We start from the raw sequence: 27888 nt of genomic DNA on the forward strand, positions 1-27888 counted from the left end.
GACGTGCAGCATCTTTAATGGGTGAAATGCTGAGCTGCATCGTGTTGTCCCAACTACAACAACCTCATTAATTCTTGACAACTCGAGCCCTCTCAATACCAAGAGCTATACCCTTTTGCTCTTAGAATCTACTGCCATGCTATTTCCAACCATATAATAAACCTAATATCATAACTCCGCCAACCGTCAAACCAAAATGCCAGCTCTTCCACCATCGTCAACAATACCCTCAGGGCACAATTCCCTCTCGGTCCGCCAGAACGACGACTCGAGCAGCTCCTTCGCCGCCGTGCCAACATCTTACAAGAGCACTGACGACTCTCTCGCTCCCGGTGTCGTTGCCGGTATTGTCCTCGGCTCCGTCGCTGGTTTTCTACTCCTGCTGTACATCATCTACATGCTCCTGCACCGCGGCCCAGTCGTGAGAACAGTCGACGGCGCATCGACTGTTGTTTCAGGCGGACCCATGAGCACCGTCACGGGCGACACATCGACATATCTGAGTTTCCGAAGCAGGAGAGATCGAAGAACGAGGAATAGATCGCGGAGCAGGGCTACGTCTAGATCCAAGAGGACGAGATCGCGCACAACGGTGAATTCGAGGGACAGGAGTCGAAGACGTACATCGCCGCTTGTGGGTGGCAGTCGAGGAGAGAGAATCGTCGTTGAGCCGCCTGCGCCGCGCTTCGTTCAAGAATCGACTATTTCTTCGGATAACGAGATTGTTGTTGAAGAGGAGCACAGCGTTTCTCCGCCACGAAGATCACGACGACAGAGTCAAGACCGATATCGTCGAGAGCCGTTGATGGGAGAGGGATATCGAAGGGATTACTCCCCGAGAGATTACTCACCTCGGAGGGAGAGCAGACGGTATAGCCGAGACCGATAGAGGAAGAGGGCAGCGACGACAATTTGCGTATTTTATTTCTTCAGTTTGTTTCAGTTACGACTTTACGACATATTTTGGACGTTGGATGCATAGATGGATGGATTGGAGTATTGAATGGACGAGAAAGGATTTACTACCATGTATGTACATTGGAAAGAATGAGTAATATGCACAAAAGGAGCAGAAAAGATGAGATGAGAAGAGAGGTCAGTTTGAGCGTCGAAAAATCTTTCGAATCGAGGCTTTCATTTCGATAGATACCTACCCGGATAGTCTCTGCAAACACTACCTATACAGTATATAGACAAAAGATTGGTACTATTCATCAACTCATGACCTCCCATTTCACCTTTTCTATGTGCGGTATATGCCATCCATCTGCTTCATGACATCTTTCTCATATCTACCCAGTTGCACCATAAGTACCTTCATAACTCACTATGATAGTAAACAGACAGTAAACCATCGCATCGACTTGATCATGAATTTTCTCCACATCTTCCAGCACCGACATCTACTTTTGTAACCTCGAGACAGACAGAAAGGCACCCACGCCTTCTGATGTACTTACTGATTGAAACATAACCAAATGCCATAAAGAGCCGCCCATTTCACTAAGCAGACCCGCATCTGCAGCTAAGGTAAGCAAGAAAGAAAGAAAGCAAGCCAACGCGCCGGCAATAAAGACAGAAACAGATCCAACAAACATCTTCCTACATGTTCATGCCGCCGCCGTCTTGGCCTCCACCGCCTTGGGGACCGCCAAAGAAGAACGTGTCAAAGGGGTTCATTTGTGGTGCCTCGCCAAAGTCGTGGTGAAGGCCCTCCCAGTTCATGCTTAGACCCATATCAAGCTGCGACTGGTCCATGGCAGTAAAGTCTCCGTTTGATGACGCGCCCAGATTTTGGAGGAACTCCATTGTTTGAGCATCTGGGTAGTCCTGTCCGTTATATTGCTGCTGTCCACCATAGGATCTTCCACCGTTCGGTTGGGAAGTCACTCTTCGAGGAATAGGCGAAAGAACCATCCCCGATTCTATAGGCGATCCCTCTTGCTTATGACCAGATTCTGTAGGGCTTGGTCCACCTCGACTTCGCGATTTGAGCAAATATCCCTCTGTTGATCGTGCCATTGGGGGCGATGGCTGTGCATTCCCGTCGCCTGCAACAGATAATGTAGGAGAGGACAGCGAGTCAGATAGCGACAAATCAATCTGATAAGACGCCTGATCTGAGCCCTGTGGACGGTGTCGTCCTTGCCCCGTTCCTTTTGATGAGTCAGGCGGTGTGTTCCACGCTGAACGTTGTCTTCGGGCCGTCGGGGCACCGAAACCGCCTGTTGAAGAGGCCATCTTAATGGTGGCCTTGGCTGTTCGATCGAACGCATCTCGGCACGTCTCGGCGGGAGGGCACTTGTCGATCATGTCTGTGAGAACCGATTTGGCAGCGAGGATAGTAAAATCCACTTCATCCATGCTCTAGATCCACTATTAGCTCATTTCTCCGAGGTCTCTGGGTTTCGTCAAAGCTTACCAGGCGACTTCGTACGATGGGCGAGTGCCAAATGGCATAAAGGTACGAGATTCCTGCCATGAACAGGTGATGGGTGGAAAGATAGGTGTAGCTCACCAACCCACTGAGATGGAGTTGTCTATATATGCGGAGGATCTTCTGGCCTGCCTCTGCAACTTTCAGGTAGATTCGATCCTCATCTTCACGAAGCTCTGCTTGGAACGCCGTTGGGCTGTTAACCTCATTTGATGAATTATACTCGCCCTCGAACATAGCAGGAACACTGAGGCTCTGACGATAGAGCATTATGATCGCTTGCCAGTAATTGAGCTCAAGAAACTCTGTCGAAAACATGACACCTGTCTCTTGTCTCGATGGTGCTGACGTCTTCCACTGATACAGCCTTCGATCGATATCTATGCGCCATGAACGGAACGAATCAAACTGCACCAGGAAGGGCGATGGAAGGTGAATGTGCATATCAGGGAACTTGCCCTGCACACCCGCCTTGGCGATCTGAGCCTGATTGTACTGCAACACCTGAAGAATTTCCGATTGCAGCAACCTCAGTCGGAAGTAATGATGGGCAACATGCTTGTAGCTGGGTTGGAGCTGATCTGATGGTGGATCTACAAGTCCGGTGGGTGTAATATAGTCGTCGTCCAACAAGGACGGAAACTCAGTTGTGATGACCTGATCGCTGACGCCGAACGGTCTTCCAACGCATGTGCTAACCAGGCGATCAAGAGAGTACGTGCACCACCAGAGACGGCGCCTCATATCTCGCACCCACAACTTCTTCCCCCGGGTTTGTGCCCCATTCTCTCGGGAACCAGCACCATCAGTCTGTTCACTTTCGTTAGGTAAGGAATCAATTTCCCTGTCGTCTTCATAGTGAAGGCCGAGGTCAACAGCAAGTCGAACAGCAACACCAATAATGTACCTGGTCCGTGTCAGTCAGGTGAGTTCACACACCACATACGATCAGTCAGCACATACCAAAGGCCAGGGGGAACAGGTCGCAGCAGAGCAAAATTGGCCAGAAGAAGTACGGCTTGCAGAACTTCCAACCCTCCTCCACTGTTGCTTAAACACGATTCTAGGTGCACGATTGCGCTCGCGTGATACTCCTCTGGCTCACATCGACTCTTGTTGTCTGCACCAGCATCGCCAGATGAGTCGGATTTCACTGGCTCGCCAACAATGACACCACAACCAATGGCGAAAACCATATTCAACAAATAGAGTTCTCGCGAGCCTCGGACCGGATCCTGAGTGGCATATATGCGTTCAAACGTCTGCATAAACTCTCCTCTGTGTAGAATTGGAATCTGAGGGTTCGAGTGTTCAAAGTATAACCTCACGAGCCGCAAGCCGACTTCTTTACTAGGAAAACTTGCAGGTTTGATAGAAGGTCTGGTATGAAGGCCGAAAAAAGAATCGCGCAGTGAAGCTCCATTGCCGCTCGATTGCCGAGCATTCCTTGGATCACTGGGGTTCGGTTGACCAGAGGATGAATACTGAACTGCAGCATATACGACCCGGGCGAACGAGACACCAGATGCGGATGCTAAAGACCGAGGCTTCGAGGGGCTCACGATGTTGAGGAACCCTGATTGGCCCGACTTTTTCTTAAGCGATTCCACCGCCTGGCTCTGAGGCCTGCGGTCGCCAGCTTCTGATGGTCCGGAATAACCTGTTTCGGTGGCGGAGTTGATACTAGCGGTGTCGGTGCCTATTCGAGAACACAATTCGAGGTTTTCGGCTGGTGGGAAAGTGATGTTATTGGCGCTAAGCAGGTTCTCGAGCTGCTCGACTCGGGTTTCGAGATAGTAAACATAACTGCGCGCAAGGTCAACATTTGCTCGTTAATCAACTTGGAAGGTATTGTGGCGCGTCGTCGAGGTCTGTGATGACCACAAGATTACACATATGGACAATCGCGCGCTTGCATTGTCTTATCGTACCTGCGTGGGATTTCCTTCTTTGTAATAGGATCATAGCCAACACAAGCGACTCCAGCCTTGGCGCAACTTGCGCAGCTCGGTAGCTTCTGATCACAACGATTTTTACGTAGGCGACAACGGTTACAGGCGCTGACGTTGCGAAAGTTACTGCTCTGGCCTGCCTTGGCCGTTACCGAGGGAGAGGCGGTAGTGGAAGATGCTGAAGCGCCGTCGGTTTGGAGACGTTCGCGCTCACGATCCTGGGGGCTCGGTTGGCCGTTGCGCGGCGATCCATCGTCATTCGAGTCTTGTCGCTGTCGCTTTGCGGGTTGCGAGCTCGGGGACGGAGGGCCACGCGCAGGCATTGTAACGGCCCGGCGGGCAACCGAAGACGGCGCCGATAAGTTTGCGACGGAGTCGGAGATGAAGAGAAGTGGCTCGGGCGGAGTGACGCAGATCAGCCGGAGACAGAGATATCCAAGAAGTCGGTCTTAGGTATAGGTAGTAGGTTGACCGTTGTCGTTTGTGAATTGATGATGGAGATGGAGATGGAGACGGAGAGAGTGGGTTTGAGCTTGCTTGAGCTTAGTCGGGGACGGAGACGGGGGGCGGAAGATGGCAGGTGAAAGGCGGAACGGTAGATTGAGAGTCCCGGTCGGGACTACCTTAACAATTAATGAAACGAACGAACGAACGAACGAACGAACGGGCGGAGAAGGTAAGGCAAGGTAAGCGCAGTTCTGAGGACAGTAACAGGAAGGCAGGCAGCTAGCTACTCCGAATGGGTGGGATAGATTGAGACAAAAAGGCAGGAGCTGGAACAATTGAAGGATATGGATGGATAAGGCGGGAAGGGATCGACCAGCCGCTGTAGCCGCTAACGGTTTGTCAAAGCGCAAGGGATTTGTCAACGGTATTAGAATTTAGAGCTGATATCTGATGAATTTGGGGGTTCAAAGATATGAGAAGAAGGGCAATGCAATGAGATAGGTAGATCAAGTGGTTGCCGAGCTGAACTGCCTAAATCTTGCAGAATTGGCCACGCAGATTATCAGTCAAACAAGCAACAACTTTCTTTGCTGACTAGGTAGGTATTTGTTGTCTGCGGGGACCAACCAAGCTTGGCCCATGACTAGACCCCCAAAGAACAACGATTCGGGCTGTCAACGTCGTAGAAAGTCGAGACTAATTTGGGGCCTAGACTAAGCGAAAATAAATCATGGATGGCAGGCAAGTAAGTGGTCCCTGAAAGAGGGGACCTATCAATTGTGCATACATACAATTCCTTAGTATAAGGAGGTAATATCTCGTGGTAGGTGGAGGTGGAGGTGACGGTGGTTAATGGCCGATGATGATAATTGTCACGTTTGTTCCATGGAGAATGGAGACAAGCAAGGGTCTTGAAGTTTCCAATTGTAAGCAATTAAAAGTTTTGAACCGAATTATACAGCACAAGGATCCAGGCAGTACTAGGTCTCAAGATGGTTCAGACAATAGCTTTGTTAAAGAGTATAAGATAACTACCTACCTACGATAAGATACTAAAGACCCGATAACAATGCATTATCTCGATTCTCAAAACTGCAAACAAGCCACAAGAAAAAAGCAAAGAAGAAAAGACCGTCTTCGTTGGTCAAAATGCAAGTGCTGTAGCGAGCAGGTGGGGGAAAGATGATCTCTTACCAATTGACTTTTTGTATTGACCAATTTATTCGTCTTCCAACTCATCATTTCTTACGGAGTATCTATCTGTATGAGGAAGAAAGAGAGAAAGCCTTCAAATGGAAATGCAAGTCAACTGCAAATCCAGCAATTAATAAAATTCTTGGCATGCAGCGCCATAAAAACGCCTTGTTTATCATCTTGTCGATCCTCTCCTGCAAACCAGACTTCCATTGCTTGCAAGTTTGAGGCGTATCATGACAGCGAATCATCTTATCAGTGCTTTGCTTTGCTTTGCTCTTTTCCTTTCTTTTTACTCGCAGAGAAAAGCGCAGAGATCGCGATTTGATTGAGTCTTGTATCCGAACTTGTCCGGCTTTATAACCGGCCCCCTTCATCCTGCTCAGCTCGGGGGGATTGACAGCGGCACAGTGCAGTTGTATACATGCGACATCCCGCTTTTCAGTCTCAAAGGTATGATTTGGGTATGTATTGCTTGTAAGTGAGAAGAGACGACAAAGAGGTTACTTTGAGTTATACTCGAGTTCCTCTCATGTACGTACGTACAGCGATCTTCCTACGCCGAAATACACTACTCGCCGTATTATATTCTCAGTGAATAGGTACATCGCTGGCCCGGCTCCGTTGACCTAGGTTAGTACCTAAACCTTGTCGACGGGCTTGTCTCTTGGACCGGATCGGATGCAGTCTGGCGGTTGGCTGCATCATCACCAACACCTGCCGGTCACCGTATTCGTACATAACTGAGCTCACCAAAGAAACTCCGATTTCCTGGTTACCCGGTCCCTGTCCTATCTCCTATATCCTCACGCAAACTGTACAGTAGAGCATCACACGCACGAGATCTATCCTAACAAACAAACAAACAACCAACAACAATCTCTCCTACCACGATTTGTCACAGACAAACCAGCCATAGTTATCATCTCCCCTCTTTCGAAAGGTGTACAAAGCTCCTCAATACGCAGCAAGGGTCCATCCTTTCCATCATTCTTAGCCTCTCTCCACACCACCCAGCCCAACCTCACTTCAAGCTCCAAAACGAAACGTCCATTAGAGCGCACGAATAAACGGAAGCAGAGCATATTGAAATTGATTATTCTCATACGATTTCCACAACAACTTTCAAGCAACTGCGTTTCCCGACTGCAACCATCCAATCCAATCCAATTCGCCTTTTGCGCGTATAGATATCTAGATTCGCCGCTACTACATAACTTGGCAGTTCTCCGTGTATCATCAGATCATGGGGTTTCCAAGGACAAGGGTATTGTTACCTCATTTTTCCTGTCCTCTTTTCTCAACGCCTTTCTGGTCGCCGACATACATACATACAGGTGAGTCCAGTCTGTCTATGCATATCCTTTATAGGAAATTCACATCCTGGCTGCCTGATGCTACGCTGCGGTTGCACGGGATTTATCACGAGGTCACTCACAAGGTCTAAAGCAACTACATGCGACTACATACATGCATGCATACTCAGGTACCTACCTCGATTACTATGTGAAACTCTGTCATATGTATCAAAAACAACCTAGATGCATTGTTGTCTTCGGCCATGCCGTGTCATGCAAGTTCCGTTCTGTACTTTGACCGCTACCATTCCATCCTGCAGCATACGCATGCGTATGCGTATGCGTAAGCATATCAAGCATCACCGTCTCTGTCCATGTCTATGTATCTCCATGTCACTCAGGCACCGCGCAGGAAGTAGTTGCATGCATATATCTTTGTTCAATGAGACCGGCAGTCTTGAAATTACTGCCACTGACACTATCCTTCCTTTCTTACACCGCCAGTTCCGCCCCGTGAGGTAGCCTGAACTGAAAATCACAAACTCTTAAAAGTTTGAAAACAAACGCTACCGACATCTGCGAGGCCACCAAGAAACCCCATACCGAAAAACGCCTTCTAAACCTCCGGGGTCCTGTCGTTGACGATACGGCATGGGCTGGTGCCATCGGCCGTGTAGCTAAATCCATTACAAAAATGTTTCCCTTCCCTAAATATCAATCATCCATCCTTCTACTTTGTCGTTGAATCCTTCGTCCATCGAATGAATCCATAGTCTATGTTTCGTGAAATGAGTTCCCAAGTTCATCCGTCTTCCTTTTCCCCTCTTATTGTAAAACGCCTGTTCCATGCCTGATCGCTGTGTTGGAAGAAAAAGAAAGGGGGTATTTTTCCACATGGGCCTCGCATGCCCTTTATACAATTCGTCCCTAAAAGAAATGACGCCAGATTGTTTCGATTCTTCGCTTGCTCGAAACATTCAAACTCCGGTGAATATCCAAGCCGTATGTTGTTGTTGCGGTTGCTGCTTCATGCTCATCGTCCCCTTAAACACTCTCCTCCTCATCGTAGTCGGTGAAAAGACCCTCATCCAAGAGAGGATCCTCCTCAGGCTGCACATCGTCTTGAGGTCCGCCCTCGGTAATTTGGGAGCTGAGATATGCTCCAACAATCGTAATAAGTCCGCTGAACCACCAAGCCAGTCCAGAGTATCCAGTCTGAAGACCCCAAGAATAGAGGAGACCGGATAGGGTTGGGCCAAGAGCACGGCATAAGCTGGCAGTTGAGGCCGCGATTCCGTTGATCGTTCCAAGGACCTGCTTAGATGGTGCCGAATTGGCCAGCAGGATGGCGTTGCTGGGATATGCCATGGTGGAGAAAGTGCACTTCCAGATGACAAGGAGGTAGATCGCAGGCATCCTCATAGAGTCGGGGAGCAGCACAAGGTAGGGTGTGACCAGGTAGAGCGCAAAGTAGGAGAATGCGAGGATTCGGAAGAGGCGGAGAGATCCAAGTCGTCGGGTAACTGGAGGAACGATGAGATAGTTGGAGAAGAGTGAGTAAAGTCCCTGAACCGACATGATGACGCCGATCATCTTAGTCTCGAGGCCGAATCCATCGGTAAACTTGAAGGGGAGGTCGTGAACGGGGTGTTCAGGTCGCTTGGTGCTCAGGAAAACAGGGAAAAGCTGATCAAAAGTCATGGTGTGGCTGTCATGTGTTAGAGGCTGCATGAAGCTTTCGGTGAGGTCCAACTTACAAAGCGAGAATGCCGTAAGAGATGATGTTCATGATGACAGGCTTGGTGAAAGTCTTTGACTTTCGCACCACAATGGGTTCCAAGGGGGCTTCGTTCAGGGATTGTGTGTCAGGCTGAGGAGCAAGTCGGGGCGAGTTCTCTTGGCTTCGGTAAGCAGGCAGGGCCTCGTCAGAGTGGGCAGAGCCAGGGCGAACACTGGTCGAGAGATACTGGACGTTTTGCTTTCCATCAAGAAGAGCCTGCTTCTCGGGAGAGCGGCCTCGTCCGTTGCAGCCGGCAACTCCACCGAACCAGCTGGCGAGGTAATCTCCAATCTCACGTCCCCGGTCTCGCTGGGACTTCTTCTCTGCATGGGTCTCATCCAGGAAGAGAAGTCCAATGATGACTCCGAAGAAAACGGTGGCGGCGCTGAAGAGATTGGGGAGGAGGTAGGGATATCGGTCCCAGATGGTTCCACGAGGGAAGATCTCGGGGTAGCTGATGCATGGTCGTGCGAGAGCTCCTCCAATCATAGGCCCAACGATCGATCTAAATAGGTAATCCAGTCAGCAACTGCTGTCAATGACTGCATGAGTGAGTATGGATGGCTTACCCAATGCACCACACCATGGGCATGATAGTATAAGCTCGGGCTGGATGATCTGTTAGCCCAATTCTCATCTGATTTTTGATATTCAACCTACGTTGGTGTTCCTTGACAGTAACGAGCTCGGCGACAGTTGTCTGGAGGACACCAATGTTGCTAAAAGATATGTTAATTGAGCGTTCCAAGCATCTTTCCCGGAAAAACATACCCATTGAGAAGACCTCCGAGGGCGCGCGCAAAGAGTGCGACTGGCAGACTGGGGGCGAAACCAAAAACCAAGACACTCAGAGCAGTTCCTAGCAGACCAAAGAGAAGCACTGGCTTTCGGCCAATCTTGTCGCTAAGCCGTCCCCAAAGAACTCCTGTCGAGAATTCGGCCAATGTGAAAGCAGAGGTGACCATGCCGGCGTAAACTGAAATCTTGTTGGAGTCATCGGTAATGTTGAAATCCTGAATCATGTAGTAAATGTAGGGGAAGATGGACATGAAGGCGATCGGTTCGCATATTCTGCAGCAGGCTGCCAATTGTTAGACCCAATGTCGCAAAAGTCATGTAAGCTGAGCTCCGTACCTAGAACAAACATCTGCTTTGCGGGGAATGGGGGAAGCGGTCTCTCATTGCGGCCAGCGGCTTCGCGGTTGGCCGCAGTCATTTGACGACTCCTCGCCATGTTTTCTAGTTGTGATCCTCCTGGGAGGTTTCGTCTTGTTGTTCAACGGGTGTCCCCTGGTAAATTTATGTTCAACTTTTGGTGAAAATGGTGTCTCTGAACTATTCGCAAGTCTGATCGATCCGTTTCGTAAAGTCTAGGAGCATGAGACAAGTGGCTTCGGTAGGTGGTTAAATATCGTCGAGTGTGTAAGTGTGTAAGTGGTTTGGTGTAGATGTCCAACCCAAGTAGCAACAGATTGTAAGGTAAATGTTGACAAAGACTCAAGCTGAGTGAGAGATAGAGAAAGAACACAGAATGAGAATCAAGGTGGCGGAGGGAGAAGGGAGACTAATTAAAGGGTTATAGAAGGTTCACGGAAGGAAAAGAGAAGGACCAAGATGGGGTGGATACACTTATAAGAAGTGTATGGAGTATGGAGAATGTGTAGGTGAGGTAGGTATGTATGTATGTATGTATGAGGATGGAGTGTTGGTAGTGAAAGTGAAAGCGAGCAACACCCCCTCAGACTGACTGGGACTGGGACTGGGGTACATGGACTTGTCACAATGATCATCTTCTGGAGCAGAATAGAATTAATTACTAGACCCGAAGCTTGGAACCAGCGGTGACATGAGCGCCCCAAATGGGCAAAGGGCAAATCTCCTGTCCTGTCGTGTCTGCGCTGCTCTGTGCTGTGCTGTGCTGTGCTGTGAGATACGGCGAACGGCCAAATTCTTAGGCAGTGGGGCTGGCTTCAGGGCTCCCAGAGGCACCAGAAGTTAGAACACCACGGGCAGCCATCCCAGTTCGACAGGGCGGACTTGGTCTTAGTCTTGGGCTGCAGGGGCTGGGTCCCAGGGAGACGGAGACGCAAAGGAGCCCTGGGAGACTAAGCGTATGTACCCAGCAAGTACTTCTGCAGGGGTATCCTTCTCCGTCTCTGATCCCCTGTAAGCCACCTGGGAGATGCCCACGGGGATGTGTCTCCAGCAAAACGCCATGGACTGACGGTTGGGTTCGAGCTTAATTGTTGGGTGCGAACCTGAATGGAGCTGGAAAACAAACCAAACCAACCCAAACCAAATGCCAATGCCAATGCTAAAGCAAATACATACCTACTTAGTGCCGTCTGTAACTGCACCCCGGTATTTCCGCTGTGGCTAAGCGCATGTCCGAGTGTTCCCTTTCGTCAAAAGTCCTGCCTTTCCATGGACACATCATTCTGTTGTTTCGAAACTGGCTTTTATGGGTGCAAAACATACATCAGCAACCTGAAATACGGTCAACTGACTTCCATGTTATCGCATTGGCTGCATCAAACAGCACTAACCCGCACAGCCGCTGTAGAGGACAGGACAGCAGCGGCAGGTTTAGGAGGCGGTGAACGCAGTACAGTGAGTAATGAGCAACGGCCCCCGGGGGCTCGTCACACGGAAATCATCCCCGGGGTCGCCTCAGCCTGGCTGTGGAGTGATAATGTTACTAGGGAAGCCCTCCCGGAAGGGGACCACACCTCTCATCCTCTTGGTGACGGGCAGAAAGTAATGAGATTCCAGCGGAGCCGACTTCCATCAGTCAGTCACTCACTCACTCACTCACTCAGTCAGCACCACCAATTGTCAAAGCACATGGCATGCCATGCCATGGGCCGTTGTTCCAGCCTTGGCGTTGCGGCGTGCGATTTCGATGCGGCGCCTAATGACGTCGATCCGGGTAGAACAGAATCAGATATCAGTCCAGTGCCTCCTGTGATAGGAGTTGCGATGTTTTTGTTGTCTCTTTCATAGGTAGGTTGCTATTGTCGTCCCCCACGTTCTCAGCCAGCTCACCCCGTCAGTCGTAGGCAGGCAGGCGTAGGCATCCGTCCATCTTACATGGTATTTTCCCTGAATAGCATGCTGGTTCTGATGATGTGTTATTCGCCTGGTGTTTCTCTGTTCTTCTCTCACACCCACCGCCGGCCAGTTGTTCCGGAAAGTCTGGAGCAGACATCCTATGCCGTACCTTCTAGCTCCTGTGTTGTTTTCCAGAACGATGGAGCACATAGTCAGCAGACAACTTCCATGCATGAGGGAGTCATTCGGGATATGCCTGCATTGCCAGCAACGTCGATACACCGCGGCCTTGTCATACCTCAACCATGTTTCACTGCCCACTGCATACGAGCTTGAGAATGACGCGAAGGACAAGGACAAATTAAGTATCATGTTCTGATCGGTGTGCAAGCCAGAGTTGCCGGGATACTAACCAAGAGCTCGATTGTGATATCTTTAGATATTGCGAAAACGAGCTGCAACTCCAGACATATCTTGTGCTTGTCACGAGGTCAAACTTACACAGGAGATTCTACCTCGGGATACGGAGTACAAGTTCCTTCTCGCACCTCAGTCGGCCGAGAAAGGGCATGACTAGGCCGAAAAGCCGAGGTGTAAGTGATGCCAAGGTCGCAGGAATCTGTATGTACATAGTGTCGAACCTACTTCGTGACCGATACGGACATCATCCCCAGTCGAGCAGGGCCTCTCACATTGAAAATTGCAAGGTTCCCTGACAGCGGCTCTCGTGAAAGCTTCCCGGCAGGCAAGGACAAATTGGAGATCTCAAATGTTGCAACCAAAAATTTTCAAGCCTGACTGACATAGGCGTGTCGTCCATCTGTCAGACACGTGGCTGACGTTGATGGTCCTGCACTAAATTTTTTGAATTTTTAGAGTCATATATGTCGGTCTGCCGCATCACCATCGAAAATTTTCCCCAGGCGCATTAACGTCATACAAGCCAGGCGCCAATAGAAGCACACGACATAATTCTCTGAAGTGGAAGCCCTCCTTGACATCCCCGGAGCCCCATAAAGTAGGGTTAATAGAAGGGAGCCACCCACGGGTGAGCGAGCAAGGGAATAAACAATCGAGGTGTGAGATTTTGATCAGGAACCCGAGACATTGTCACCGCCATCCTGCACCGGATCCTTCACCTACATACATACGTATGTACTGCTGGCACGTGGAGTAGCTGCTGCGGCGCGTACCTAAGCCACACATTGTGAGCCCAGCACGGAAGACGAAACTGGCGGTATTGGGCTTGAAAATGCAGCAATCAATGCAGCGGTTTCAAGTCAGGGCTCTGAACCTTGAAGCTGTAGGGTACAGTCTCCCTGTCCCAGAGGCCCACGCCAATATCTGTAGCAAATGGATCTGACTCGACTTTGAGCTCATCAGTCAAATTGGCCCACTCGCACCCAACCCGCTGGGCCGTAAGCCCCGAGGAGCAAAGACTGCCGGAAGTGCAGCCGACTCCACAGATACAATTCAGATCGTCTTTAATTAGTCTGCAAGCAGCTTCGAATGCTGGATGCGATCCTCTCGGGAGTCGCCCTTTTGCTGTCCCCCCGTCTATATGTATGTACACCGAATGTCGGCATTGAGTCTTGAGACAAGGCACGGGGCTGCACACTGCCGGCCCGGGGAGATGTAAAGCGAAGCCTACGGAGGCAAGGCAAGGCAAGGCACGGCACGGCAAAGCAAGGGCATCTTGGCTTGTCAACTTTGTGCCAGCTCGCAGTCAAGGTCCGCCGCCGACTTCGTCTTGTGTCACAAAGGAAGTGGCTAAAATCTAGGCCTGGGCCCCCCACTCGAAGCTCGCGGCTCCCTGTCACGGAAGCGGTATAGCACTGTATCACTCGCCTGTTTCACACGCGCCCGCGGCTCCTTTTGATATGTATGCATGATGTGCAGTAGGTGATTGAAAATAGACTCCAATGGTTACCGACGACGTGGACGCTTTCATCCGCCTACCGAGTAGGTGTCAGATCCGCCTTGCATAAAGAGATGCAAGTCAAAGTATTGGAGTCATTTCGTCGGTGAAGCCTGAGACAAACAATCCTGACAATTTTTCAATTTTTTTTCTTCTTCCCTCCCGATAGTTTCACAGCTCTCGACCACCACCCAAATTGAACACACCTCGGCTTCGCTCAAATGGCTTTCGTCGCCCGCAGAAGAATAAGGTGTCGCGTCAGGCGTGGGTGAGTTGCACATCCATTGTCGTCATAGTCGAGCCCGGCGCTTCTCAGCATCCAATAGCATTGGGTGCCTTTTCCAGTTTGAATCCCTGTCAAGTCCCGGAAGGTCTTCCTGGCTTCCGGCCTCGCTCAAGTGGATGCAGGGCAGTTTGCCGGTACAGCTAGGCACGCCGCGGGAGGTCTCGTGCTACCAGAAGACTACTTTTCTTGGAGCCTGTCGCATGGCGCCCCGCTCAAGGGGAGCAGCCGAGTGGCCGCGAGCAAAGAGCCGGACGAGCTGGCCTCAGGGGAAAAAGGGGGCGGCGGACAAGCGACCCGGTGGGCTGGGTTGATCTGATGCATCTCGTCGATTGTACAAATGAGGTAGTCTCGGTAAAGAAGCCTCCCTTGTCCTTAGACTACGCAATGACAGATGGGCTAAGACACCCCCGCCTCTCCCAGGAAAGAAAAAAGTGAGGCAGGCAAAAAAAAAAAAAAAAAAAAAAAAAGAGGAGCAGAAAAAGCGAGCAGGGTGTGTTTCAGAAAAGCAGTGTGGGCGACGTCAAACCCAGCAGGCCGGGTGGCCCGATCCAAACGAATCGTTGAAGGCAGGGAGGGCCAGATACGATGTAATGTCTAGGAATTCGCTATGATATCGTCACATCTTTCCATTATCGCGATGGTGCACTTTTAAACCACCGACATGTAGCATCTGCATATGTATGCGTGTGTATTGTATGTATGAATGTATGTATGTATGTATGCTGTAGACGTATGTATTGGAAGCATCTGCACGACGGTTGAAAACGCTCTGACGTCTCGGGCGTTGGTTGCAGCTGTTTATTGACGCCGCTTTCGGACCAACACCAAGTTTGTGTATGTATGTACAACAGTACAACGGACGGCGGACTGGAGTGTGTGTGTTGGGGGATTGGATAGTCGATTGTTGCCTCAATCATGGAAGAAATGAAGGGATCCATCCGTCATCTCGTGTTGATTGCCATGACCCCGCAAGTCTTTCGGCGTCGACCGTACTGGACTGTACCGCCAGCTTTGAAGAGCGAGCACACGCACCCTCTGAATTCTTGACTTGGTTCCGGGGATCTCAAGTGCCCTTGTCCCGGTAAGGTTATGGTCGTGGACAGAAGCTGAACCTGCCTGTCGCAAGGCAAGGGAGAGGAGAGAGTGGGAAAACTTAGGCAAAACAAGGGGGTCTGACCGCTGTTCGCCCCGGTTCTCGATAGAAATTCTCGAAGGTTTCGAAAAGGGGGCCAGGGTACTCCGTATGGAATTTAGCGTGGGTTTGCGAACTCGAACGTGCGGGTGGGCAAAAAAAGAGAGGAAGAGAGAGAGAGAGAGGCTAGAGGGTGGATGGATTGGATTGGAGGGGGATACATACCTCAGGTAGACAAGCCTCGGGGAGCAAGAAAACACCGGACCTAGATATAGGGTGTCAAAATAAACTTAGCAAAGAACCCCCTAAGCTTAGGCTAGATTTACCTAAATATTTTTATTGATTAGGGTCAAGGGCCTGTGTTTTCTTTCCTCCCCTAGACAAGGCCACGACTGGATGGGGATGGGGGATGGGAGGGGGTGATTTTAGTGAGGCTGGAGGAAGAGCCAGTAATTTCAAATTTTCTCTCTCTGTCTCTTCTCTTCTCTTTTCTTTTCTTTTCTTTTGGGCTCTTTGACTGTCTGTGACTGACAATTGCTTTTTGTTACTGGGTATCATCCGCTATGTAAGGATCTATCTAACTACTACGGAGTAAGACTGAATTGTAGAGAGAGGGTGACGGCGGCTCTGGGTCCCGTGATTTGCATATCCATCTCCATGAACGGGGAAGCATCCTTTGATGATCCGGACGAATTGGATCTGGACCGTCCATCCCTTTCGACCGCAAGCAGAAGTTACAGATCCTACGTTACTTAACTCTTGTAGTGGTAGTGAACAACCCTACTCGAGCAAGCAACTCTAACCGTGACACCACAACAACATAGCACGACACGACACGACACGACATGACAAATTGATGATGATGACGATGCTGATGCTGTTGGTGAGGGGAAAGAAAGTATCAGACTATCATGTGATGATACAGAGACTGGTCATAATTATTACTCCTGTCTCTGGTTGCTGTCCTCCCCACTATCACTGCTTGTTTTATGAGGAATCATCACCAATAACTCACAGACAAGTTACAAGTTGAGTCGAGATTGTGGAACCTCCCTCCTCAAACTACGCACGCATGCACGCATGCACGCGGGTAAAGCAAATTTCTGGCCGGTTTAGTCATGACTAAGGTACCTTAGACAAAAGCTTAAGCAATAATCAACGAGATTATTACCCAGTAGAGTTTCGTCTACATCCTCCCTCCCCTCTACCTACCTATCCTATACCAAGAAATAACCTAACAATGAAACCCAACTCACTCATTGTATCAGAGCCTGAAGAATACAAAAGAGCCACTCGGCCCCGCTTACTCGTTATCCGTCATGGTGATCGCTTGGCACCGTTGCGTTGATGACGTCCGTTCACCTCTGAGTCTGAGATGAGGCCGCATTGACTTTGTTGCGATACGATATGAGGGTTACATACACTCAACTTTGAGTTTTGATTGTTTTATTAGCTGTGTACCTTGCCTATTTGCGGGCTAGAGATTTACATACAGATTGGCCATTCCAACATTGAATCTCATCTCACTGTTGATCTGGTAGTCTAGTTAGTTAGTTAGTTAGTTACTACACCGGAAAATGGACAAGGGCTGATCCAGATCACTGGGTCATCCTCCTTTTTTCTTTTCTTTTTACATTTCTTGGGGACGGCCTAGGAAAAGTCCAGCCCAAACATAATCTCCCTTCTGCAGTCCTGTTCACTAACCTGACTGGCCTCCCTTCTACGCCGCATAGTACAAAAACAAATACTAAACACTAATACAAATATTTTAACAACACCTTGCCGTTCGTACGGTGTAAAAACCAGGTTGTTTTGTCGGATGATGTTGAACTCGGTGAACGTAAATAACCTCACCGACTTAGACCAGCCTAGACCTCGCTCACCAGAACAACTCACTCACAGCTTACATTACACTTCCACTCTCACCACAAACGAGGCCTGCTTTATTACCCTTACCCTACTGCTACTCCCCAAGTCCGATCCCCTGCTCGCCTCTGCCCTGTCTGTCTTGCTTTGGTCTTGTTCCAGGTCCCTTGCTGTCGATCCATTCCTGAGCACCCCATGCTATTTTCTACTGCCTTGGCTTTGACTCAGATGCCTTGCCTTGCCTTACCTTACCCTGCCCTAGCAGGCCACTCACCACTCTCCTGTACCACCTATTCTTTGCTGCCAGACCAACGGCCCAAAATCTTTCACCAACAGCGCTTGAATCTCACCGGCTCCCCGCATAAATCAACAACACCATGACTGAGAGCCGACGTTGCACAGCAGGGGCTCTCTTCTCATAGTCTACGGGCGTGCATGAGCGTGTTCGCTTAGGGAGCCAGGGGGGGGCCACATATCCTCCTCAGTGTAGCGATGCTCACGCTTCTCATGCTGCGGGCGGCGGTGACAGTATTGCATTGTTACAGTCCCAAGACGAAAACGAGTTCTCCTCCTCAGTTCACCTGCTTGCATGGCTGAGTGATTCGTCACTTCTCGCTTCGATCATGCAGTCTCGCGTGTAAAGAGAAAAGAGTCGTCAAAATACGTGACATCCTGGTCGGGAAGCCCATTAATCCTAGGGCTCAGACACGGCACAGTCTCGCAGCCTACTTACATCCTTGACAGGTGAGTGAGCAGCCCGGGCTTCGCGGGATGGGTGGATTGACGTATGTATGTGTGTTGTACGCATGTATGTATCCGTACATGTCTCCATCTGCAATTATATACATATAGTACACGGAAAATTGGTGGCTTTGCCAGAACTCATATGAGCGCCCTCAAGGTTCGCTTCCCGTCTTATTCTGCTGTTGTCAACATGGTTCTCCTGGGTATCCTTGGCTCAGTAAGACCGGCCTGTTCCGTTCATGACCCTGAGACTGACATGCTTCTTGTTGTGATTGGCAAGTCAGGCCATAGGTATAGTAGTATTTACCACCCCTCTCCGATATGGTTCCTTGGTGACAGATCACTAATACAGACCAGTCAGTGCTTAATGAAATTGGACGGGAATAAAATGTTTTATTTCTGTGATATGCTGAAACATGGTCCCTCACATATCAAGCTTAAAACACCCTATGTTCAACCTCTTGGGTCTCACATAGGCCAAGACCTAGTAGTCAACTCGTAACTGGTCCTCTCAAGAGACGACACCGAAACCCGAGCACGGAAATAAAAGCCACCTTATTCCATGTTGCACGAGGATTTGGATACGACTTCGCAGTGGATGTATACGTATTTACAAGGATCGTTTGCTATTTTCAGCCCTTAAAGGATCTTCCCCCAAACGGATCTCACTTCTCGGTATGCATCCAACCAAATCGAGAAACCGGGCCAAGGGATATTCGAGCCCCGTGCCTTCTAATCTGACGTATCTCAAAGTCTCACTTATCGGTGAGGATGGTTCTTGTCTCGCGATTTCGACTGTGACTGTGAGGTTGCAGAATAGCAGGGTTGAAACGGGAATTTCAAGGGAACAAGTGTTGATATTCCTCCGGATTGTAAACTAACAAGGCACGTTCGCTTGGGTACACCATCCGGACGTGTTATCTCGAAACATTGCTGGCAATGTGCTACCTACTGAGTCACATTATTCCCAGGATCTGTTTCTTTCCGGGGCGAAACTTCAAGGGCCTGCTGCATGGCTCGGTTGAGCGTAAGCAGGCTGCCTAGACTAGATATCTAGGAATGGAAATCACGGTAGCGTTATATGCTGACCGCAAGTGATAGTGGTGAGTTGATGTTCATGTCGTCTCGCATGTATCTATGCCCGATAATTCCGGGTAAAGGATTCGTTGTCATGTGCGGTAAGCACAGGTGCAAGTTATTGTCAGCCCCCAACTTGATTGTCAATATTGGTTATGGATTCAGCTCCCATCTCATAGAGGAGTATCCGAGTTGGTTGCCTGTTGCGAGAGTACAACTCCCCTTTGGGAGAGGTGACCGTTCGAGCGTCCCGATACCGCGGTTCGGGAAATGCAAGAGGGAGGCAAAGTTGTACTCAAATTGTATATTGATCATGGAGGTCTCTTGTTGGTGTTGTCGCGGGCCGATTACAGCCAGCCAAGTACCGTGTAAGTCCGTAAGGCCAGGCATGATAGTCTAACTTGACAACCACATGTTGCCTCCCTCAGGGTGTAAGAAGACTTCTGACGTTAAACTAAGGTGCCAAAATTACTTAGTCTAAGATCCTCTATATCTATACTAAATTACACTAAGTTTACCTAAGGACTTTTGTCACATAGGATAGAGGTCTGAAGTTTAATTGCATCCCCTTGTCCCTCTAACAAAGAGCGTGTGGCTTGATTGCGATACGCCTCGTTGTAATAGCCGTTGCTGAAACATGAGCAGTTGATTGGCATAGATGATAAGCGCGATACAAAGGCAAACGGTGAGTGATGCGAGGTGATGATGCTGGGGTGACGGGATCTTCAAAGTCAATCGCAAGCTACGGCCAGCTCAATAGCCTTATTTCCTCACTCTCAGTCTTATTCTCACACTTGTAGTCTCGTATCGTATCGTCTGGCATTCTCGAGCTAGCACTAATCGACACCAACAAGTCATTAAGAACCCCTGCTTGTGTAACTCGAAGCTCTGTGCAACCATGAACCAGACCAGCCCAGCTAGACTAACTAACCATCCAAGGCGCCCATGTATTTTTGAAGCTGAAGGGTTGGCATGTGAGCAGCCAGAGCCAGCCTGGTTCGACTATTGATGCAAGTCGCTGGTATTGTACTGTCAGGCAGGGGCATGATACCACTGCAGTGTAAGGCCTTTGTTGTCGAGTCTGTCCAAGTACCGCTCAAGTCTCACAACTTACAGGCTATAGTACCTAGGATTCGCGCATGACAGTTCACGTCATGAGTTGACAAAAGCGTCACGGAGCATTTTAAGCGAGCGTGACGAGTAATGGACTAATGCTGATGTGATGCTACTCAATATCTTCCAGGTTTAATGGTGATACCGTGGTATCATGAATTGGATGGCAGTGTGTGTTGTTATCTTGCTCATGATCAGTTCGCTGATACTTACTACAAATGGCCAAGACTGATATCAACCTTGAGAGGCCTGAGACTGACCATACGACTTGACTTACTCAATCACAGAGGACAGATACTCGATTTATTAGTGAAGTATTTTTCAAAGCAATCAAGATATTGTAGTTTCTGAGAATGCTATTATGGAAGTAGCCTCAAGCTACTTATCCATATAAGTGATTGTTATATAGAGCACAGTAGAAACAGACCCTAAAATGCATATATTCACACAGTACGCCAAAAACTCCAGACCCAGGCATCCGTCATTAGTTGGGCACCATCCTCCGACTCTGACTCCGACGTACGTTACGACATCACTACTTTTCCTCTCCTTCCAACCAACGAAACTCAACCCCAAACAAACCCCAGGAGAGCCACATTTATTCAGCTCTTCCTAGCTGCAACAACAGCCGAGGATCCCGTTCCGTTTCGCACGCCTACTATTCTCCGATTTGCTACTCGTACCACGTTGACATCGTCCCCACCACTCAAACGCATCACCCACTTTCCGAGCTTTCGCGATGGCTGGCAAGAAGGGTGACAACAGCAAGAAGGTAGCGGGCAACGCTCGCAAGGCCGAGGCTGCCGCCCAGAAGCAGGCCGCCGACGACGCCCGTCAACAAGCTGCCGAGGAGGAGAAGTGGAACAAGGGTGCCAAGAACACCTCCAAGAAGTGAGCCCTGATGTCTCTTGAGGGCACAGCTCTGAGTCGCTGACATCGCATGCAGGGAAGCTCAGGCCGCCAAGGCTGCGGAGGCTGAGAGGAAGAGAGCCGAGAAAGCTGCTCTGGAGGCTGAGGACGACGCCAACACCCCCGGAAAGGCTCCCAAGAAGTCCAAGGCTCCAGTTAAGAAGTCGCGCGGTCTTGATCTTGCGCAGCTCGACGGCGACGATAAGCCCTCTGCAATCAGCGCATCCGGTATCGACAACGCTCTCGACGCTCTGGCTCTGACAGGCGGCAAGGACGAAAAGGTCGACCGACACCCCGAACGCAGATTCCCCGCCGCACTGGCCAAGTACGAAGAGCGACGACTCGAGGAGATGAAGAAGGACGGCAGCGGTGTCGGCTTGCGTCTGGATCAAAGGAAGACCAGAATTAGAAAGGAATTTGAGAAGCATCCCGACAACCCTTTCAACCAAGTCACGGCTTCTTATAACGCTACGAGGGACGACATGGCTACGATCCGGGAACAGGAAAAGGCCAAGATCGAGCAGCGTCTCGGACGATAAATCTGGTCTTTGTTTCTTTTATTGGAATTTGCGGGATACCATCATGAAAAGAGGACATGCATGGCTGAGGATTTAAAAGTTTCATGACGGAGTACTTGCTTGGGAATAGACCATGGCTTGCATCTTATTGAGATGAAGGTGCTGCTACGATTTGTGATTGTGAGTCTATAGGAAGGTACTCAGAAGATAGGATTCGAATAGACAAATGCTTTGATTCGGGTTTTTCTTTGGCATCGTGATATCACAACTGAGGCACCTTACCCCACCAGCATGAGATGACCCCGCGGTTAGCCCATGGCAGAATCTGCGGAACTGTAGGGTAGTGGAAACGGTATCATGACCTCGGGCCTAAAGCTGTCATGATACGTATTACAGTGTGCCTAGGTACTATACCTTAGTACTATATTTCCTCAAGCTTCTGTAAATACCAGGGTTTAGGTTTCTGCGAACTAAGGTTCTTTGAAATAATAATACTGATGCTCTTTTGCCCTGTGTTTGGTTCATGACTTGGAGCGCATGCAAACACCCCTCCATGTTGTTAGCTGTAAGCCTTCACCGCCTGCCATATAGCTTCAAAGAGCTCTCAAGCTTGGAGATCTAACAACGACAAACACATGCGACGCGATCTCTAAAGCCAATTCATTCCCCTACGCCCAAACCTCTTATATAACACAATTTCACGATACACAGCATCTCGATACGCGATTGCGCCTGTAACACTAATGCCGCCCTTCATTGATATGAGCGCATTGCCATCGCTGCGCAAACAACAGCTCCTCTCAGAATTGTTTGTTCTTTACCAAGATACACAATAAAGTACTAAGTTAACATGTAATTCAGCGCTGGGCTCAAGCAAGCATGTCCTGAAGGCATATTTGTTAGTCTCACCCCAGGCGATGCCACGCTCTGGTCTGGTGTTCTCTTCGTTCGCAAAGGTAGCCAACACTCGTCTACTTCCTCAAGCCCATGCCTTAACATATGATGCTGATCTTGTGATTCTTGTAGGCCCCTATTGCCCTGCTATACTTAGATTTCAAATATCATTCCCCGACTCGTATCCCCAACTCCCACCTGTCGTCGTCTTCTCAACAGACATGTTCCATCCTCTCATCACACCCTTGACAACATACATGTACACAACCGACATCCAAGAAAGCGGCACAGTGAGTGCCTCGGATCAAGAACGGCTACCACCAGGAGGTTTCAGCTTGCGCCATGGGTTCCCGGACTGGTTCGGGCGAGGACGACGGAGCATGGTGGAAGCGAAACAAGCACCTATGACGAGTCCTGGTTCGAACAGTAACTCCACAACATCAGCAAATCCACCATCGGGAACACCTTCGTACATGCGCACCGGGAAAAAGAGTGTATCAGCTTATGAAGTTCTATACTACATCCGCAGTGCCTTTGATACAGAAGAAGTTCTCGACTCAGTACCCCTCGCAGCGGCAGGAAACCCGGGAGCTTGGCACGCTTGGAGAACGCACCGCAAAGCAACGGGGAAGCTGGTGGCAGATACAACTGCAGAGGAAGAGCAGAAGGAACAAGAGCAGAGCGAGCATAGGCCAGAGAGCGTAAAATCGGGGTCATCTACGGCTACGCCAAGGCGACCTGGAGAGTGGAATTGGGATGGAGTCTGGGAGGATAGAGTCAAGAAGAATGTCTCTGCAAGCTTGTCAGAGCCTGTCCTCTATGGAGAGACCAAGAATTCAGATGACCTGGTAAGTCTTCTGCCCCTATTATGGCCATTTACTTCCCCAAGAAGCTCTTCCTGCCTACTAATTCTGTACCTATAGATCAAGTTTCTTGCAATGGAGGACAATGATATCGATTCTGTGAAGGACAACCTGCGTCGAACACTTGGCCAAGCCACATAACTTCAACTCAACCTGCCTAGAGTCCCTATCATTTTGAGTCTCTGGTGTTTTCGACGTCTTTAGACGTGGTATTGCAGTCGTGCCTTGGGTAGCTGCTGCTCAGGGGCATTGTTCTCGACATCAGGGCAGTAACTCTGCACCTCTTGTCTTACCTTCCATTAGCATAGCACGACCTCCCGTTCTAGTCTGTTCGCTCTAATAGCAAGAGCAACTCTGATACCCCTAAGATCCCCCCGAACTTGCTTTATGCTTCGTTCGTCTCCAGTAGTTGAATCTCAACCAAGAATGTTCATCACAACAACAGCATCGTCTTCCTCCTCATTGTATGCATAAAGCATGCTAATTTTTCATCTCGCAACTTTGGTCATTCTCAACATTCTTGCAATCTTACACTACTTGCCGTATCGTATAAGTTCCTCGACCAGAACAAAACAACCACCATCGTTGACTATGTCATACTCGCAAAGGCCCAAATAAAAGGCTCACCGATTCAATTTTACTACTTAAAAGAACCAAGGATACAAATTATAGGGAGGGACCAGTCTCATCGCCACTACAGTATACATCATGATGTCGAACCAAAGTTACGAAGACCTGCCCTACTGGGACACATGCACTTCTGATCCTAGCTTTGTCTGCGAAAAGCCGAGTCCTTTGAGAATCGTGAAAGCTGACGAGAACATGAATAAGCGGTATCCGGCAAAGAATTCTAACCAATGTAGCTCTAAACACAGACGGTCACTTCAGGGGGACGGGTCTCTTACAGTCGCCAAGAGGCGCAAGATCAACCCAGGAAAAGCAGACTCAGATAAAGAAAACTTAAGACGGCCACATGATGACCCAGGTATGGAAGGACAAGGCAGTCTGACCTTGCGCGAAGCCAAATGCTAGGTGCAGCATGGTGATAGTCCACCCCTAGGCCTGGGGGTCACGCCCTCACCCCAGCTATCAGTCATGAAGACAAGACAGATGCGCCCAGAGCCGGGGGGCCAACTGGGGCAAGGCCGCCCGTTTCCCTCCCCGAGATCAAGCGAATTGCCTGGGGTGTTTGATTTGCGGCGTCCTGTCAAGGTCCGCCCACCTCTGACCAACATATATGACAGGGCCTTTATGTCTAATGCAGAGTTACCACTGGCGCCTCATGCAATAAGCCAAGAAGAGGAGTCGCCACTCTTCAGAACAAGTCCACCTGTGGCACTGACTGAGCCCTTCGAGACACTGCCCCGGCCAAGGCTAGAGCGTTGGTCAACACCACAGATTACCATCACACCTGAGGCCACCGCCATCGAAGAAGGCTGCCATAGATTTTGGGTGGCTATCGAGGTCTCAGTCAGACGTTGGCCGGGAAGTGCGACGAAATGTCGACCAGGGGCCCATTAGGAGCGGCCAGATCTGTTTACGGATCTTGCTGGCTTGACGCAATGTCACCAAGAGAGTACGCAAGAAGACACCTTTCTGGAACAAACAGGTACTGACGGCATACAAAGCAGGGGAGATCTCCGACGAAGATGGCGGTCTCGGTGATTTGGACGTCCAAATTCTGCCAACGGAAGAATCCTCGGTTATTCGAATTCTCCAGGAGCAGCCCTTTCCCATGTAAGTACACAGACGAACGGGATTGCCATACTGGTCAAGGCGCACGCTGATTCACGGGAATAGTCACCGCTTGGACCCCGGATCAAGCATCTTTCTTCTAGCTCAAGTGCAGGTCCATGTCTCAAAGGGCATGCGGCGATGCAAACAGAAGTGTTCACGGTTAGAATCGGACAACCTGATGGAGGCGCTTAAGGAGGAGTTGGGTGATTCTACCGTGAGCTACATGACCGTGCGGCTGTCATATCGAAATTCGGCATTTCCCATGTGTCAAGATATGGGGATTGTGGAGGATGACACGTTCAGCATGCACAGCAAGATTAAGACGGTAGCCACAGCCTCCGTGAAACTCCACAATGCCATGTCGTTTTGGTCTCCTCCTCCGGTTTCAAGATCCAACCCACTATTACCACTGGTAGAGAGACACTGGGGGGCCACCAGCGCCAGGAAGGTCATGACACAAATTTCTGCAGCAAAATACGGTCCCAAGGACTCAGAGCAAACGGACTATTTGCAACAGAAGCATCCAGAAAAAAAGGGTTATAGCACACATGGAAAGCCCACTTGGAATCATAGCCCTGCGCCTCGGGTTCCCCCCAGAAAGGCAAGCCTTCAACGAGACTGCACTGAGGTCGATCTCGATGATAGAGAAAAACAGCCTCAGTCTCTGATGAGATTGAGACAAGGGTCATCCAGATGTGGTAGCTATGCGTCAAGCTACTTGTCGAGGCAGAGTCGTGAAGGTCTGCCAGGGTCGAGAACCTTTAGGGGCGCGGGGGTGAACAATTCGGCCCATACACGACCGAAAGAAGAGCACAGCCAAGATGGAAGTGATATTCCTGCTACTCAGAGCCGAAGAACCGTTTCTGGCAAATCTGACAGCAGCACGTTATGGAAGAGGCGGTCACTCGGCGCTGACACCCTCAGGGGCTTATTGCCTTTGATGGCGGGTTTGTCCATAACGACAAGGGAGCAGGAAGTGGAGGAGTCCCGAGCAGTATTGCCAGCGCGTAGTAGAGGCAAAAAGGAGGCGAGCAAATGGGGATGGGCGTCATGGTTCTAGACTGACCCAGGTAGTAAACGAAATGAAGAAATCGTACACGTAGTGAGATTCGAATGCTTTTTGTTGGATTGTCTACGAAGAAGGCGGTATTGCTACCATGTCTAAAGTTCGTCTTTCCAGGGGATAGAGATCTGAGCACCCTTTCGCGCAACGGTCAAGGCAGCAGCTCGATTGGCTGCCGCGACAGCTGCTTCGATATTAAATTGGCCATCTTCGGCGGCTACAACGGCCAGGGCGTAAGAACCAACAAAGGTATCACCCGCGGCTGTGGTGTCCACTACGGTCGTCTTAGTCGCCGGGAGCAATGCGCTCTGGCCTTGTTTATTGACGAAATAGACACCACGGCCTCCGAGGGTAACGATGACATTGTGGACTCCGCGATCAATGAAGACACGGCCAATACGGTCCAAGCCTTGAAGGTCATCAAGCTCAGACTCAGCACAATCTGCAAGAATGGCGGCCTCGGTCTCATTAACAACAAGATGGGCCAGCCCATCGTAGGCATCCATAGGCAAGGGCTGAGCCGGTGCTGGGTTAAGAAGGACAGGAACACCATCCTTTTTGGCAGCTTTCAATGCCTGCATGACAGTATCGAAAGGGATTTCGAGCTGCATGATCAGAAGGTCAGGACGGGGGCCAGGAAGGGTCTCAAACTCAGCAGGCCGAAGAGAGTGATTGGCTTCAGGAGACAAGATAATGCGATTCTGGCCAGAGGGCTCATCCACAATGATGATAGCTAGGCCAGACTTCTGGTCTTGACGGATAGCTACAGAATCGACAGCAACGCCAAAGGAGCGAAGGCTGTCAAGCAGGAGGGTACCATAAGGATCGGCGCCAACAGCACCCACCATAGAGACGACAGCCGAAGGATTGGACAGGTCCGAGTCTCGAGAGAGCTTGCCACAAGCAACAGCTTGGTTAGCGCCCTTACCGCCTGGCGAAGTGTTGAAATGGTTGGAGGTGAGGGTTTCGCCAGGAAGGGGATGATGTGGGACATAGGAAACGAGATCCATGTTGAGAGAGCCCAGAATGGTGATGTGTGGAGTGCTAGCGTGAGAAGCCATCGTAGAGGTGGGTTGGAAGAGATTTGCAGAACGGTTTATTGCGGCTGAATTAAAGCTGGTGTTGCTTTCGCAATATGACGCTGTCTGTGTGTAGGTAGTTGAGGATGTAGTAGTAGTATCCGTACCCCGTAGTTGAATTATCACGTCAGGGGTGAGTATTAACAGCCGAAAGCCGATGGCCCGCGTAGCGTCAGAGAGAGACCGAGCGCAAAAGCAATGATTGAAACAAGTCTGTTTATTTGCTTTTCTCGCCGTTTGTGCACAGGGATTCGCCGATGACGCCGCAAACTTTAAGATGGTTTGTTTACGATATGGACACGTTCAGCTTGCGGTGAAGAACCTAAGTTGTCAACTTGAGCTGCTGTTGTCGAGACCCGAGTCATGTGGAAAAGATGGATCCCGCCTGCCCGAGGAGGGTTAGAGAGCTGAGGGGCATGTGCATTGTGCAAGTGGAAGGTGAAAGTCATCAAGTTTGGTGTGGGGTTGTTTTGTCCTGCCTTCCTTGTCGCTAATACATAAAAACTTTGTTTACCTGTAGGTAGATGGGG

The 27888-nt window shown here is 49.8% G+C and overlaps 7 protein-coding genes across 7 annotated transcripts; 4 read left to right on the top strand and 3 right to left on the bottom strand.

Moving 5' to 3' along the window:
• Positions 1 to 196: 196 nt before the first annotated feature.
• FSUBG_1696 (uncharacterized protein) lies at positions 197 to 889 on the top strand (the record flags this gene model as incomplete). The annotated part of the gene is made up of 1 exon (XM_036679390.1): positions 197 to 889. One exon carries the CDS (start codon positions 197 to 199, stop codon positions 887 to 889), a length of 693 nt encoding a protein of 230 aa, XP_036542765.1.
• Positions 890 to 1602: 713 nt separating this feature from the next.
• Positions 1603 to 4712, bottom strand: FSUBG_1697 (positive regulator of purine utilization; the record flags this gene model as incomplete). The annotated part of the gene is made up of 4 exons (XM_036679391.1): positions 1603 to 2367; positions 2423 to 3344; positions 3401 to 4243; positions 4369 to 4712. 4 exons carry the CDS (start codon positions 4710 to 4712, stop codon positions 1603 to 1605), a joined length of 2874 nt encoding a protein of 957 aa, XP_036542766.1.
• A 3660-nt stretch (positions 4713 to 8372) lies between these two features.
• On the bottom strand, positions 8373 to 10342 carry FSUBG_1698 (tetracycline resistance TCR1; the record flags this gene model as incomplete). The annotated part of the gene is made up of 6 exons (XM_036679392.1): positions 8373 to 9036; positions 9086 to 9613; positions 9678 to 9717; positions 9769 to 9827; positions 9880 to 10189; positions 10243 to 10342. 6 exons carry the CDS (start codon positions 10340 to 10342, stop codon positions 8373 to 8375), a joined length of 1701 nt encoding a protein of 566 aa, XP_036542767.1.
• Positions 10343 to 21034: 10692 nt separating this feature from the next.
• FSUBG_1699 (DUF1014 domain protein) lies at positions 21035 to 21743 on the top strand (the record flags this gene model as incomplete). The annotated part of the gene is made up of 2 exons (XM_036679393.1): positions 21035 to 21186; positions 21242 to 21743. 2 exons carry the CDS (start codon positions 21035 to 21037, stop codon positions 21741 to 21743), a joined length of 654 nt encoding a protein of 217 aa, XP_036542768.1.
• A 722-nt stretch (positions 21744 to 22465) lies between these two features.
• FSUBG_1700 (ubiquitin-conjugating enzyme) lies at positions 22466 to 23620 on the top strand (the record flags this gene model as incomplete). Its single annotated transcript, XM_036679396.1, has 4 exons — positions 22466 to 22530; positions 22584 to 22678; positions 22749 to 23464; positions 23540 to 23620. The coding sequence occupies 4 exons, from the start codon at positions 22466 to 22468 to the stop codon at positions 23618 to 23620; spliced, it is 957 nt and encodes a 318-aa protein (XP_036542769.1).
• A 567-nt stretch (positions 23621 to 24187) lies between these two features.
• On the top strand, positions 24188 to 26276 carry FSUBG_1701 (uncharacterized protein; the record flags this gene model as incomplete). The annotated part of the gene is made up of 4 exons (XM_036679397.1): positions 24188 to 24312; positions 24724 to 24949; positions 25053 to 25216; positions 25280 to 26276. 4 exons carry the CDS (start codon positions 24188 to 24190, stop codon positions 26274 to 26276), a joined length of 1512 nt encoding a protein of 503 aa, XP_036542770.1.
• Positions 26277 to 26377: 101 nt separating this feature from the next.
• On the bottom strand, positions 26378 to 27340 carry FSUBG_1702 (ribokinase; the record flags this gene model as incomplete). The annotated part of the gene is made up of 1 exon (XM_036679398.1): positions 26378 to 27340. One exon carries the CDS (start codon positions 27338 to 27340, stop codon positions 26378 to 26380), a length of 963 nt encoding a protein of 320 aa, XP_036542771.1.
• Positions 27341 to 27888: the final 548 nt, after the last annotated feature.

The sequence above is a fragment of the Fusarium subglutinans genome (genome assembly GCF_013396075.1).
Source record: "Fusarium subglutinans strain NRRL 66333 chromosome Unknown NRRL66333_c0000012, whole genome shotgun sequence".
NCBI lineage: Eukaryota > Fungi > Ascomycota > Sordariomycetes > Hypocreales > Nectriaceae > Fusarium > Fusarium subglutinans.